General features: G+C 42.9%; 2 protein-coding genes across 14 annotated transcripts in view; both read right to left on the reverse strand.

The window, feature by feature from the left end:
• KLHDC8A (kelch domain containing 8A) overlaps positions 1-16,209 on the reverse strand; it is a 501,637-nt gene that overhangs the window by 236,514 nt on the left and 248,914 nt on the right. The window lies entirely within an intron of this gene.
• The window catches only part of LEMD1 (LEM domain containing 1), a 131,064-nt gene that overhangs the window by 18,669 nt on the left and 96,186 nt on the right, over positions 1-16,209 (reverse strand). For 11 of the 13 annotated variants that reach the window (XM_077295107.1, XM_077295104.1, XM_077295103.1 and 8 more), the window contains exons 4-6: positions 12,750-12,844; positions 9,844-9,933; positions 9,428-9,511 (exon numbers count right to left, since the gene is read on the reverse strand). In XM_077295107.1, the coding sequence (XP_077151222.1) occupies positions 9,428-9,511; positions 9,844-9,933; positions 12,750-12,844 (269 nt within the window). The remainder of the gene's footprint in view (positions 1-9,427; positions 9,512-9,843; positions 9,934-12,749; positions 12,845-16,209) is intronic. The other 2 variants (XM_077295099.1, XM_077295108.1) reach the window with 1 other exon arrangement.

Below are 16,209 nucleotides of genomic sequence, written 5' to 3' on the forward strand. Positions count from 1 at the left end.
ACATTAAGGACTAGGTTAAGATCCCACGATGGCATCGATCTCCTAATTAAAGGTTTTAGTCTCTGAACTGCCCTAGAAAAATCGACTAATCCAGGGATGAGTAGATAGAGGGAAAACATAGAACACACTCAGGGCTATTTGGACCCTCAACGTACTAGGTCTAAGCCCTTTCCTGAATCCTGACTGCAGAAAATCAAGGATCTTGGGAATATTAGGATGGTCAGTGTCAACTGTCATCTCCTCACAAAAACTGCAAAATAGTTTCCATATTTTCGTATAGATAGTCGACGTCACCGGTTTTCTACTGGCTTGGCGGGTAGAGATAACATCATCCGATAGTCCTTTTGTTCTTAGGACCTGCCGTTCAGGATCCAGGCTGCCAACCCAAGAGCTTCTGGGTTCTGGTGTAGAACTGGGCCTTGATGAAGGAGATCCTTTCTTTCCGGTAACAGGAGGGGTTTCTCTTCTGATAACTTCTTTAGTAAGGGCAACCAACTCCTCTTCGGCCAATGGGGTGCTATAAGAATGACTTTGGCCTTGTCTTTGCAGATTTTCCTGAGCGTTCTTGGAATCAATGCTAAAGGAGGGAATGCATATAGTAACCCGTTGCTCCAGAGATGTGAGAAAGCATCGATCCCTGCCGGGCTTTCCCACAGATTTAGAGAGTAGAAGGTTCTGACTTTCGCGTTCCGCTTGGAAGCGAATAGGTCCACGTCCGGCTTCCCCCAGCGATGACAAAGACTGTTGAAGACTTCGTTGTTGAGTTCCCACTCTGTCGGGACCACACTTCTCCTGCTTAGGAAGTCAGCTAACTGATTTTTGGAGCCTTCCAGATGTACTGCCGATATTGACAGTACAGACTTTTCCGCCCATCTGAAGAACTGTTCCTCCAGGCCTTGCAATGCCATATGTCTTGGACCACCTTGATGACGAAGGAAGGCTACAGTTGTTGTATTGTCCGAAAAGACTTTTACATGCCTGTTCTTTACCAGGGACTGGGCGCCTGCTAAGACCTTCCAGACTGCATGTAGCTCCCTGTAGTTCGATGATCTCTTGCTGTCCTTTCCCCAACGTCCCTGGAAATACCTTCCCCGGACGTGGCCCCCCAGCCCTGCTGGCTTGCATCTGTCGTAACCGATATACTTGGATTTTGAAGCCATGGCACACCAACCTGAAGATTGGGAAGGGTCCACCATTTTAAAGGATGTTTTGACCTGAAGAGAGAGCCTCAGTTCCTGACTTAGCGAGTTTTGTTTTCTGTTCCAAGACGCAAGAACCTCCTGCTGTAGTCACCGAGAATGAAACGCTGAATTTAGATGGGAGCTGGAAACTAAGAATCTTTCGGGAGGTAGAGACATGAATTCTATCCTGTACCCCTGGGATACCACAGGCTTGTGGCAACTTCCTGCCATCCCCCTAGAAACTCGGATAGCCGGCCCCCTACTCTGATGGCGTCATTTTCTCCAGTAGTTAGACCCCGAACCTGAGTAGCTCGAGTCCTTGTTTTTGAACCTGCTCTCTCCCCCTTTTTGATAACTCCATCTGCCCTGCTTCCCTTTTCCCCTGTAATCTGGCTTTTGATTATAACGGGGTCTACGAAAGGGCTGAAATCTTTTAGGCTTGTCTTCAGGGAACCCTTTCTTTACATCTGAGGCCTTCTCCAAAATATTGAAGACAGGTCCGAAGACTCTGCCCCCTGAAAAGGGTATAGAACAAAGTTTGTTCTTAGAATGCATATCTCCTGACCAGCTCTTGAGCCAAATAGCTCTTCTGGCTGTATTGGATAGGGATTGACTCCTAGCCGCGAACCTTACTGATTCTGCAAAAGCATCTGCTAAAAAAAGTGGTTGCTAGTTTTAACAGAGGGAGAGATTTTAAAATAGTGTCCCTAGGAGTTTTAGCTGACAACTGATCTTGGAGATCATCTATCCACATGTGCATTGAGCGAGCCACTGATGTCGCCGCTCTATTAGTTCCTATGATTGCCGCTGAACTTTCCCAGGCCCTTTTTAAAAGGCCATCTGCTTTCCTATCCATGGGCTCTTTTAGGTTAGAGGAGTCTTCAAAAGGAATTGACTTCCTTTTGGACACTTTAGCCAGAGGGATGTCTATTTTAGGAATGTCCACCCATTCCTTGATCTCTTCTGGGTCAAAATGTAAGCGGAGTCTAAAGTCCTTGGGAATGGTTAGTCTTTTTTCCTGCCTCCTCCCATTCCTCTAAAATCATAGAGCGGATATGGGAGTTTATCGGAAAGACCTTAGAAGTCTGGGAGCGTAACCCCCCCAAACATTTCATCTTGTACTGAACACATCGGTTGAGGCTCTTCAATTTGCATAGTATGCATTACTGCCTCTAAAAGTTCTCCTGTGTCTGCAGCGGAAAACAATTATCTTCTTCCTTTCTCTGGAAACTCTTTCCTTCTCCAGATCTGAGTCAGAAAGGGACGAGTCCACTGAGGAAACCTCTTCTCTAGGCCTCTTCCTGATCTTTCTGAAGGTGACGGTTGAGGGGGAACCAAGCCTGATACAGAAGCTTGAACTTCCTCTCTTATAATGGCTCTCATATTAGACATAAGAGAAGCCTGCTCTTCTCCTACAATCTTGCAGGTGCATGCCTCACATAGGGGTTTCTGCCAGGCATCCTTCAGCTTAGCTGCACAATTAGGGCATTTCCTATTTTTGCTGGGCTTCTTTATGGTCTTTTCTGGTAAGGAGGAGACCTACAAAATATATAATTGCCACTACTACCTTAGAATTATGCTGCCATAAAATTCTAGAGCTACCGCCCTATTACTTACATGTCCGAGGACCTCCTGCCCTGCTTCAGACCTAGATGTGTGCTCCGTGGTAGAATGAGGATCGCATGCACCACAGCCCCTCATCCCTTTATGCTTCCTGGTTGCTGTTGCTCCCGCGCGATCTGACCGCTCCGGAAGTGTTCTTCATGGAGAAAACCGACGCCCGCCCCCCTCAGCCGCGAACCGGAAGCGACGTGCGGCCGGAACTTGAGAGCGGTGTATCGTAAGCAGAGTTCCCCCGGAAAGGCCGCATGAAGATCCGCGATCAGCAGAGGCGATCCGGAGCATCGATACCACAGGGGGCGCAACAGAAGGGTCGAGAGCCCCCGGCAGGGGGAAGCGACCCTCGGACCAGGAGCAGCGATGCACTGGTAGGCAGAGGGACCCTCGGGCGGGTGTCGGCTTGCGGGTGCCTCATGGCGGGAAGGGAGAAGCTGAGCCCCACCGATCCACACCTCCCGCACAGAACGGTCAGTCTTCTCTCGTCCATTCCTATCCATCATGGGACAGGAAAAACACTGTCCTTTTAACCTCTCGTGTTTCCTGTCCCATGACGGATAAGAAGGACGTCTTCCAGGGTGCTGTCAGGTTATGACCTGGAAAGAAAATTTCTCCATTGTGTCAGTCCGTGGAAATCGGACCACAGTCAGATGTCAAAGTGCATCCGATGATTTGCATGCACTCATTGACTTGCATGGCCAAGTGCGACCTGAATGTCGGATTAAACTCTGACACTCAGTGATTTTTTTCCTCAGACAGAGTTTGTCCGAGGAAAAATAATTGGACATCTGTTCGGCCCCATAAACTAACATTGGTCCGGGTGGCATCCGATGTTTGGTCGGATTCCACTTGGATTGATAATATGGCTGTCTACACGGCCACAAGGACAAGTTATCAATGTTTGATTAGAGTAGATTTGGCATTACCTTAAATCATGTCACAGAAAGTCTAACGCTGGCGTCAAAGAACTGCTGATTGGTGGTTGCTTGCTGTCCAGTTTAGACAAGCCAACTGCACTTCCATGAGCACAGAATGATTGTTCTGTGGGCTTAAATCAAATTTTAGGCTTACCAAGGATGAGGTGCTGCCATGATTGTTTTTAAGCCAGCGATTAAAGAGTATTGCATATTTGACAGGTGATCGGCAGCCTATGTAAATTCAGCTTAAAACAAATGCCTCTTTCCTTAGCATTCAAGAAGCTGCACTATATTAGAGAAGTTGGAGATGGCTTTGGCCTTAAAGAGTTAAAGGAAGGGAAGGGGGCAGATGTATGAAGAGGTTGTCTGGTCGCCAAATAACTAGCAACCCCCTTAATCATATCATAGACGGATCATTATTAATTTTCCAACACAATAATAATTGCTATGCTCAAAACCAATGAAACATTATGGCTGCCTAGAACCGTATATTTAATTCTGGAAAATACCACAGTGAACCAAACAAGCCTGTAAAGCACTTCTCAGATATATGGCTCCTAGTGCAGAACTGTACAACTGTCATGCACTTCAATACAGGTTTCATCTAATTTAACTTCCTAGTGTTGAGCCAATTTTAATCTTAATGACCGGGCCAAATTTTTGAAGATTTTTGAAGTGAGAACAACTATAAAGAGGCAGATAGAGACACTTTGGACTCCATTTGGCATCTGGTACGGTGGTGTCCATCTTTTTAGGTGTGCACAGAACTGTGGTCAACCACACTTGTGCACTAAAAATACACCTAAAATGATGCGACACCGCCAGAACACCGGCACATGGAGTCACTCTGCTCTCAAAAGTGAGTGGTTCCGTCTGAATCACATTTATTGGTATTTACAAGGAAACCCCGATGTAAGCACTCAGTGGAGAACGCAGGATAAATTTGTGTAGAGCTATATTCCGATTTTTGGAAGATAGAATGAACAAAGACAGCAGTACAAGAATATTTTTTATTTTTGCGAGGTTCACTCTATGGTGTAAGTAATAAGATGGCTTTATTCTTCACGTCAGTGTGATTACAGCAACATCAGATTAATATATGCTTTTTATTTTTTGGCAAACAGCAGTATGAAGGCTTATTTTTTGCGCAATGAGTTGGAGATTTTTTTGGTACCATTTTGTGCACTTAGCACCTCTTGACCATTTTTTATTTCAGATTTTTTTTTTTTTTTTTGTACAAGAATAAACCAAATCTAGCAATTCAATTATTGTTTTAATTTTTTTTCCCCACAGTTCATCATGTGGTAAAAGTGATAAGATCGTTTTATTCTTCAGCTCAGTACGATTAGCGATCAGATTTCTATCCTTATTTTATGCTTTGCTACTTTCCACAAATTAAAACAATATTTTACAAAAACAGATTTGTTTTGCATCCCCATATTCAGAGCTGTAACTTATTTTTTTGCTGAATGAGCCACATTAGGGCTTGTATTTTGCCTGATTTGGCGTTTTCATTTATACCATTTTTGTTTTACATATGTCTTTTTGATTGCTTTTTATTCCATTTTTTGTGTGTCAGTATGATGAAACTGACATTTTTTGAGAGTTTTTTTTCCAAAGTGTTCGTCATACAGAACAAATAACATGCCAGTTTTATAGATTGTGGCGATACGTTTACGTTAAGTACTTTTTTATTTTTGTTTCTATCAAATGCCGTTTCGCCACTAAAAATGCAGCTTTTTGTGATTTGTGTGCGCTCTGTGTTTTAGGTTTTTTTTATGGAATTTTTGTATTTTTTTCACTTAGTACCACTGTGGGACATGTATATTTTTTCTTTGAAAGATGGTCTCATGCATTGCAGTACTCATGTACTGCAGAGTCAGAGACCTGTCGGTTTCTAACTGACAGAGTCTGTAAGACCCTGCTTATAGCTGAATCGAACAGGCCACCATACCCTGGAGTCATCAGATGACCTCAGGGTACCATGGCAACGATCGACACCCGCGATTATGAAGCAGAGGGGTAGATCATGTCAAAGGGGGCCTTTTAACCCCCTTTTAAGCACTTAGATACCGCTGTCAAGGATTTAAGGGGTTAATTGGCCCCCCATTTGCTCCAAAACTGACGGGAAATACTGAAGGGTGTCAGCTGCTATGTACAGCTGTCACATTTGTGATTTGCGGCTTTATTCACTTATTCCTGACCGTCTTTTTTCAAACAGCGATCCGGAAAAAAGCCCTCATCTTTTATATGTATTTTTAATCCTGATTGTCCTTAAACGAAAAAAAAATTAAAATGGAAAATAACAAAATGTACTGAATTCAGAAAAAAATATTTAGCAGTTACTTTGCTCTAGTTCTATAGATAGAACCGACATATGCCACAGAAAAACAAAAAATCTACCAAGATATATCTAAAAAACTTTTGAAGGAACATTCTGTACGAACCTGGAAGATAAAGTAAATCACTTTACATACTAGGGAATGGATAGTGAGCTGCGGTATTATTGCCTTTAGCAGCACAAGCATTGTAGAGTGAGCAGATCATATCATAACCTCTAAGTCATTTCTCTCTGCTCAGGTGTCAGAATGCACTTTTATAATCTGTTATATGCTTTTAGCACAGAACTCTGTGATAATGTTTTTTTTTTATAAGAACATCTTGATTACTGGCTGCTGGTTTAAAGGGAATCTGTCTTCAGGTTTTTGCTACTCCATCTGAGAGCAGCATGATTTAGGGGCCCAGACTCAGATTCCAGTAATGTATCATTTACTTTACAGGGTGATAGAATTATTATTTTTTTTTTTTTAAATCACAGTATTAAATACTGCAGATCTAGTGAAGCTCTCTATAACCCACCCACACCACTGATTAACAGCTGTGTACACTGTGGATAGGCAGAAAGTTGCCGATCAGTGGTGGGGGTGTGGTGGTTCTACATGGCAGGTTAACTAGTCCTCTAGTGATAATCTCCTGCTGATAAAATAGTGATCATCAAAAGTACAGCAAGCAGACCAGTAAGTGACATTCCTGACATCAGGGTTTATTTCTCTATATTATGCTGCTCTCAGATTAAGTGGCAAAAAATGGTGACAGATTCCTTTTACTGTAGACAGAATTGGTACAGTACATCCAAACAGTGTACATATCTCAGTGAGCAAAGCATTGTGAGGCTGTGAATGGTTACGGAAGAGGTACTGCTTCAGTATCTATTGTGGAGCAGAAGGGTTTTTGATAACGGAGAATATATATATATATATATATATATATATTGTACTACCCGGCTTCGCCCGGGTTAATGACTGCTGTTAGCAAAATAGAATGTGTTAACAAAAATTTATTCTGCACAAAAAAACCACAAAACAAATAGATAGAAATGTAATTATTAAAAGGCAAAAACTAAGCAAATAGAAGCATTTTACAACATATATTTCAACACCAGAGATATTCCACACAGATTTAACTAAATTGGCCAAGTAATGTGAAGTAATCTTCTACTACTTATTCGAGAGCCTTTTGATAAACGACATTCTTAGTTTTCCCTTCAGGTGCAAAGACAAACAGATTTTTGGCTGTTCCAACTCTAGAACAGGCCACATAAAGTTGACCATGAGAAAAGCATGGAGATTGTAAATCTAAGCTAGCTGAAGAGCCTGGCGTTGCCTGGGCATAGTAAATATCTGTGGTTAGTTATAGCACCTCACTTCTCTTATTTTCCCATCACGCCTCTCATTTTCCCCATCACATCTTTCATTTTCCCCCTCACATCTCATTTTCTCCCTCACACCTCATTTTCCCCCTCACTCCTCTCATTCCCCCCTAACACTTGTCATTTCGACCTCACATCTGTCATTTTCCGATCACTCCACTATTTTCCCTCACTCTCATTTTGCACTCCGACCTTTTCATTTTCACCTCACACCTCTCATTTTCACCTCAGTATATACATGTTTGTCATCTCCCTTATATATAGTATACACCTGTATGTCATCTCCTGTATATAGTATATACCTGTATGTCATCTCCCCTGTATATAGTATATACCTGCTGTGTGTCATCTCCCCTGTATATAGTATATACCTGTATGTAATCTCCTCCTGTATATAGTATATACCTGTGTGTCATCTCACCTGTATATAGTATATATCTGTGTGTCATCTCCTCCTGTATATAGTATATACCTGTAGGTCATCTCCTCCTGTATATACTATAAACCTGTAGGTAATCTGCTCCTGTACATAGTATATACCTGTGTGTCATCTCCTTCTGTATATAGTATATACCTGTATGTCATCTCCTGCTGTATGTAGTATGTACCTGTATGTCATCTCCTCCTCTATATAGTATATACCTGTGTCATCTCTCCTGTATATAGTATATATCTGTGTGTCATCTCCTCCTGCATATAGTATATACCTGTGTGTCATCTCCCCTGTATATAGTATATATCTGTATGTCATCTCCTCCTGTATTAGACCTCGTTCACACGTTATTTGGTCAGTATTTTTACCTCCGTATTTGTAAGCTAAATTGGCAGCCTGATAAATCTCCAGCCAACAGTAAGCCCACCCCCTGGCAGTATATATTAGCTCACACATACACATAATAGACTGGTCATGTGACTGACAGCTGCCGGATTCCTATATGGTACATTTTTTGCTCTTGTAGTTTTTCAGCTTATTAATCAGATTTTTATTTTTGAAGGATAATACCAGACTTGTGTGTGTTTTAGGGCGAGTTTCGTGTGTCAAGTTGTGTGTGTTGAGTTGCGTGTGGCGACATGCATGTAGGGACTTTTGTGAGATGAGTTTTGTGTGGCAACATGCGTGTAGCAACTTTTTGTGTGTCGAGTTGCATGTGACAGGTTAGTGTAGCAAGTTGTGTGCAGCAAGTTTTGCGCATGGCGAGTTTTGCGCGTGGCGAGTTTTATGTGTGGTGCCTTTTGAGTAAGTGCAAGTTTTGTGTGAGGCAACTTTTGCATGTGTTGCAACTTTTGTGCATGTGGCAATTTTTCCGCGTGTGCAAGTTTTCGTGTGGCGAGTTTTCCATGAGGTGAGTTTTGCACGTGGAGAGTTTTGCGTGTGGCGAGTTTTGAGCTGCGACTTTTGTGTTTCAACTTTTATGTGGCGAGGTTGGTGTATGTGTGGTGAAATGTGCGCTGAGGGTGGTATATGTGTTTGAGCACGTGGTAGTGTGTGGCGCATTTTGTGTGTGTGTTCATATCCCCGTGGTGGTGTGGTGATTATCCCATGTCGGGGCCCCACCTTAGCAACTGTACAGTATATACTCTTTGGCGCCATCGCTCTCATTCTTTAAGTCCCCCTTGTTCACATCTGGCAGCTGTTAATTTGCCTCCAACACTTTTCCTTTCACTTTTTCCCCATTATTTAGATAGGGGCAAAATTGTTTGGTGAATTGGAAAGCGCGGGGTTAAAATTTCGCCTCACAACATAGCCTATGACGCTCTCGGGGTCCAGATGTGTGACTGTGCAAAATTTTGTGGCTGTAGCTGCGACGGTTCAGATGCCAATCCCGGACATACATACATATATACACACATTCAGTATATGTATATGTATATATATATATATATATATATATATATATATATATATATATATATATATATATATATATATATATATATATATATATATATATATAATCTCAGAATAGATGTTCTGTCATCCAGGTCTAAAAGGCTATACTTTCCTGCTTTAGCATTTTTGTAACGCTGAAATCAACTCCTAGTGCTGCAAGGTTCTTATTAATCTCAGCTGCAATACATGCAGGGATCTGAAAGAACAAAAGAAAAAATATTTTCATCTTGACAAAGTAATCACTGGTATAAAACAGTGCACAGGACCCAAAGCAAATGAAGAAAATGCCTCCAATGTTTATAAACAAAGTGAAAAACTGGGGAAAATGTATCAAAACCTGTGCAAAACAAAACAAAAACAAAAAAAAAAAACGAGAAGATGCTCACAGCCAATTAGTGACCAGTACTCATTTTTAGAGATTATTTTGAGAAATAAAGTCATAAAATATACAGGGAAATGGGGAAAAACAAAAAACAAAAAAAACATTCACCCAGTGACCACAAGTGCTCTGTTAGGTATTAGAATTACATGTGTATAGGGCCCTGCAGGAGGAAGTGTCGCTGGACGACTTGGTAAAGAGGATCGTCGAGAAGCTGAAACATTATGGTCTGTTAAAACCTAAAAAATGAATTATACAAAAGGATTACAGATTATTAAATGTAAACCAGGATATATTTCGCAATACAAGGCTTAAAGTGAACCAGTCAGCAGGATTTAGCCAAGTAAACTACAGGCATTGTCAGATTGGCAGTGTTAAACTGATTAAAATGAATGATACCTGGGGTGAAGACATCCATCTTGTGGATCTTGTATAATCAGTGTAAGGGTACCGTCACACAGTACCATTTACATCGCTACGACGGCACGATTCGTGACGTCGTAGCATCGTATGATTATCGCTCCAGCGTCGTAGACTGCGGTCACACGTTGCAATCACGGCGCTGGAGCGATGCCGAAGTCCCTGGGTAACCAGGGTAAACATCGGGTTACTAAGCGCAGGGCCGCACTTAGTAACCCGATGTTTACCCTGGTTACCAGCGTAAACACAAAAAAAAACAAACAGTACATACTCACATTCCGGTGTCTGTCCCCCGGCGTTCTGCTTCTCTGCACTGTGTAAGCGCCATAGCCGGAAAGCACAGCGGTGACGTCACCGCGTCACCGCTGTGCTCGCTTGCCGGCGCTCACAGTGCAGAGAAGCTGAGACGCCGGAGGACAGACACCGGAATGTGAGTATGTACTGTTTGTTTTTTTTACGTTTACGCTGGTAACCACGGTAAACATCGGGTTACTAAGCGCGGCCCTGCGCTTAGTTACCCGATGTTTACCCTGGTTACAAGCGAACACATCGCTGGATCGCTGTCACACACAACGATCCAGCGATGTCAGCGGGTGATCAAGCGACGAAAGAAAGTTCCATACGATCTGCTACGACGTACGATTCTCAGCAGGGTCCCTGATCGCTGCTGCGTGTCAGACACTGCGATATCGTATGGATATCGCTAGAACGTCACGAATCGTACCGTCGTAGCGATCAAAATGGCACTGTGTGACGGTACCCTTAGACGTTTTCAGTTAATGATATGCTCGTGCTCCGGGGCGGGACTGTAGGCAGAGTCTTTTCTTGGTGATCTAAGCCAGAGAAACCAAGGAGAGAACTGCCCATAGGCCGCCCCAAAGCACAGTCTGTCTCTCTCTATGATGAGGAACAGGTTTGTGCTTCGGGGCGGCTTGTGGGCAGGTCTTTCCTTGTTTTTTTCTGGCTTAGAGCATGGGCATATCTTTAACTGAAAACTTCTAACACTGATTAGAAAGCTGGGTTTGTGTCCTAGGTAATGGGTCTTCCAGCAAGACAATGACCCCAAACATACTACAAGAAGCACCCAGAAATGGATGGAGAAAAGAGCTGGAGAGTTCTGAAGTGGCCAGCAATGAGTCTGGATCTAAAACCCATTGAACACCTGTGGAGAGATCTTACAATTGCTGTTGGGAGAAGGCACCTTTCAAATATGAGAGACCTGGAGTAGTTTGCAAAAGAAGAGTGGTCCAAAATTCCAGTTGAGAGGTGTAAGCAGCTTTGTGAATTGTTATAGGAAAAGACTGATTGCAGTTATTAATACCAAACGGTGTGAAACCAAATATTAAGTTGTGGGTGCCAACAACTTTGTCTGTCCCAGTTTTGGGGTTGTGTGAAATAACGTCCAATTTGCATTTTTCCCCCCTCCTCTGTCTTTTTGTGTTGTTCCAATACACACAAAAAGGAAATAAACATATATTTTCTGGTACAATTTCAAGGGTACCAACACCTTTACCCAAGACTATGCGTGCGTGTATTAGTGCTGACACACTGCTATGTGTAGCACAGGTGATCCTATGTCTGCTAAGGTGACTATTGAAGTCAAAAGTTCAAATCACCACCCTTTTAACCATTCAAAAAAAAAAAAAATGCACATTGGGTATCCTTGAGTTCAGAAATATTTGATCTATCAAAATATAATGTAAATTAATCCAACTGGTAAATGGCGTAGCAAAAAAAAAATCGAAACGCTAGAATTACATTTTTATGGCTGCTGCAGCATTGCAATAAAATGCAATTAGAAGCGGTCAAAGCATTATATCTGCCCGAATAAGTCATCTCTGTGCCCAAAAAATAAGCCCTTACCCAGCCAAGGATCACGAAAAATGGAAATGCTACAGGTCTGGAAAAATGGTGGCACAGGCAAATTTTTTTTTTCTTTTAAAAATGAACCTAGACATGTTTGGTGTCTGAACTTGTAAGGACCTTGGGAATCATATTGTCAGGTCAGTTTGAGCATTTAGTGAAGATGGTAAATAAAAAAACAATTGTGTAATTGCAATTTCACAGCACTTGGAATTTTTTCCCCTTTTTTCAGTACGCTATATGGTAAAATCAATGGTGTCACCGGTTCTACTTAACAGGACTGTCAGCACAGAATGACTGCTCAAACCAAACCAAACATTTAATTACACCTCTTAATCTGCTCGTTTTCCCACAAGAAGGTGAACTTAAATGATTGGCCGCGCCACTATGCACCGAGCCCCTGTACTTGGCTTGAACAGACATTCGGAGTCTCTTCAATGTGTTTTTTTTTTTTTTTTTTTTTTTAAAGGTGGATGGAGGTGTAAACCGATACAACCAATTTCATAGGGAAGCCGTCACCAAATTTGGTTTTCTCAGTTAATCTTAGGAGGCCACATCCCTGGGACACTAATAAGATCTTGTTAGGTTGGACTATCTAGTTCAGCAAGGGTTAATCTGGGCTGGGAATGTGTTTTTTTTTTTTTTGCACTGTAAATATTAAAAGTTGCTCAAAATCAATAGAAAGAGTCAGTAAATAGAAAAAACACTAAGTTAAAAATGTTACAGCCAACGTGTTTGTGTTTCATTAATCAGCCAGTTGAGCCCAACTTACATTATTTTGGCTGTAGTTATCGCAACCAAGTGTTTTATTTCCTCCATCTCCATTCAGCTCACATCTCACATCCGTCAGATTCTTCACCTGAACACCTTCAGAAAAAAAAAATAAAAAAAAAATCAATAAATAAAAAATAAATTTAGATCTAAATAAGCAAAGTTATTAATGTGAATCCGTCATGTCTGATAACTCCATTAACCTGCAGGTTAATAGCATTATGAAGGTCTCCGGCTGCTGTATTGAAAGTGTGGCACCTGGGCAAACATTAATTCTTTCCCTAAGATGCCAGCTTTTAGTCATGCAGGTTTCCCGACACATGTACAGTCACCGCTTGGCACATTCACTGACAGCCAGCTCAGCAGTGCATTAATGCAGAGCGAACTGTCAATCAAAGTACCAGGGTGTGCTCACAGCTGCTGCTCATAGCATACTGAGCAATGACAGTAGCCACGCCGCCATGCTTGTATGAATGAAATCTGACGGCTCCTAGAAGGAATAAGGTCTTCCCCAGTGTGCCGCACTCTGGGAAGTACAGTGGCAGGTACAAATCCACATAAGTTAGTTATTCATACAAAACAACATAGGTCACTTGTAGATCAAGTGAAACTCCGTTTCCGAATCGTTTGAAATGGCAAATAACTGCAGTGGGTGATCCAGAAATGGGGCCAACATCATTCCATAACTGGGTAAATGTAGGTGGGGAAAAGAGTGACAAGCCCTGTGGATGCCATACTGGAGGCCACATTAGTTTTCACCCAGTTTACAAATTAACAACTGCTGAAGAGCTTAAAAAATAAAAAATAAAAATTTAAAAACCCTGACCATAGAGAACTTTCTTTAAATTGTTGTCTACTCCTTTGTCTTTCTTAGGTAACAAAACAATTTTAAAGGGCTACACCCATGACAGTACGCATCTCATACGTCTAGATTGTGTTATCACTTTCGAATCAGTGGGGGCTCACAGCCGGGATCCACATGATCCTTACACACCCTTCTTTCTCAGATATATCCTAGATATAAACAATCACTTTCTTTGATGAGCAAAACACTTAAAAAGGGGTGCGTTTTTTTTTTTTTTTTTTAAATGAAGGCATGGATGGATTTAAAATAAACGGAGGCATATTCACCTTCCAGCACCCCTGGGTATCCATCACAGGCCGCACAGGAGGTCTGCTTCTTTTGAAGTCACAGTTACATTTGACTGCAGCGGTCAGGTGCATAGAAGAGCACGTCATTAGAAAAACTTCAGATGACGTGCTCTTCTAAGGGGCAGATATCACAGAGTCTGTGCGTCCTAGGGGTATGCCTTAGTTTATTAATTTTAATCAATCCATGTCTTAAAATACATACATAAATGTTACTGTCAGAGAGCCAACCCCTTCAACAACTTTTTCTTGTACATTTAAAAGGGTGTATTCCAGGACTTTGGCAAAAAAAAAAACTAAAAAAAAACACACCTAAGCACTAACAGGCAGGTAATTGCAACATACCTGCCTGCTATGCCATTTTTCCCTGGCATAGAGCAGTCACAGACCGTTCCTGCCTGGGATTCAGCTATATCTACGGACGCGACAGAGCAGGACTTCAGAGGCCATTCTGATTGTCAGCCGGCTCACCAATTAGGCACTGGGGATTCGGCTGTCCTCAGAATGTTTTCTCCGCACGACGGACCGCTATTTTACGATGGATCCAGTGCACGACGGATGAAAAGGATGGCCATCTGTCACGAATACAAGTCTATGGGAAAAAACAGGATCCTGCAGAAAAATTTGCAGGATCCGTTTTTTTCAAAACTCGACGGATTTCGATGGGAGGAAAAAAACGGAAGTGTAAAAGAGGCCTTAGGCCCCTTTCACAATAGCGTCGTGCACTGCACGTCGCTATGCATTGTTTTGCAGAAAAAAACGCATCCTGTAAAAGTGCTTGCAGGATGCGTTTTCTCCATAGACTAGCATTAGCGACGCAGTGCGACGCATTGCCACACGTCGCAACCGTCGTGCGACGGTTGCGTCGTCACAAAAAAACGTTACATGTAATTTTTTTTGGGCGTCCTCAGCGTCTTTACCGACCGCGCATCCGCGGCTGGAACTCCGCCCCCGCCTATCACAATGGGGCAGCGGATGCGATGTAAAACTGCATCCGCTGCCCCCGTTGTGCGGCGGTTTCACTGCTAGCATCGGTGCGCCGCAACGTCGCATAGCGACGTGCGGTGCATGACGCTAGTGTGAAAGTAGCCTTAGTGCTCAGGTACATTTTTTGTAAAGTCCCAGATTCCCACTTTAATAAGCTTTAACATTTAAGTAAGGCTTCTTTCACATTTCCGTCGGGACTCTCCCATCCTGCTGCATCGCCGAGACGTAGCGACGGACGTTAACAAAATAGTGTCAAAACGTATGTGACGGGTGCACTGGGCCCATCTTTCTGATGGACCCGTCGAGGCTATGTGCACCTGTTGTGTATGCGTCATCACAGCGGTATTCCGCTGCGAAAACGCATACACAACACAGACCAGGTTAAAAATAATATAAAAAATAAAAATAATCAATATTATCACCTACCGGCATCCCGCGCAGCGTTACCGATGCTCCCGGCAGCTAGCGTTCCTAGTAAGGCTTCTTTCACACTTGCGTTGTGTGACGTACGTCGCAATCCGTCGTTTTGGGAAAAAAACCGAATCCTGCAAATGTGCCCGCAGGATGCGTTTTTTCCCATAGACTTGTATCGCTGACGGATCGCGATGTATGGCCATACGTCACGTCCGTCGTGCACTGGATCCGTCGTGTTTTGGCGGACCATCGGCACAAAAAAAGTTCAATGTAACATTTTTTCGTACGTCGCGTCCGCCATTTCCTACCGCGCATGTGCGGCCGGAACTCCGCCCCCTCCTCCCTGGACTTTAGAATGGGCAGCGGATGCGTCAAAAAAACTGCATCCGCTGCCCACGTCGTGCATAATTTTCACAACGTGCGTCGGTACGTCGCGCTGACGCTTAGCGATGGACCTGTACCGACGCAAGTGTGAAAGTAGCCCAATACACTGCGAAATCTGCATAGGCAGCATCAATAGTAAAAAGAGAAAGAGCGAGCGAGAGAGAATTTCCCTCATGGGAAATTCTTCCACGCATGCTCAGTTTGAAAAGACGGGACCCGTCGCTTGGTTCCTGCTTTTCACAGTCAGCGACGTTGACCGATTTTCCGACGTGCAGAAAAAAACGTTCAGAACGTTTTCTCTGCCCGACAGACCGTTTTTTCACGCAGGATCCAGTGCATGACGGATGAAACAGATGGCCATCCATCACAATCCGTCGCTAATACAAGTCTATGGGAAAAACCAGGATCCTGCAAATTTTTTTTTGCATTCTCAAAAATCGACGTATCTCGACGGGAGCTGAAAGATGGAAGTGTGAAAGAAGCCTAAGGCTCCAGGCACATGGCTATATTAAAAGGGGCTACACATA

The sequence above is a fragment of the Ranitomeya variabilis genome, chromosome 3 (genome assembly GCF_051348905.1).
Source record: "Ranitomeya variabilis isolate aRanVar5 chromosome 3, aRanVar5.hap1, whole genome shotgun sequence".
NCBI lineage: Eukaryota > Metazoa > Chordata > Amphibia > Anura > Dendrobatidae > Ranitomeya > Ranitomeya variabilis.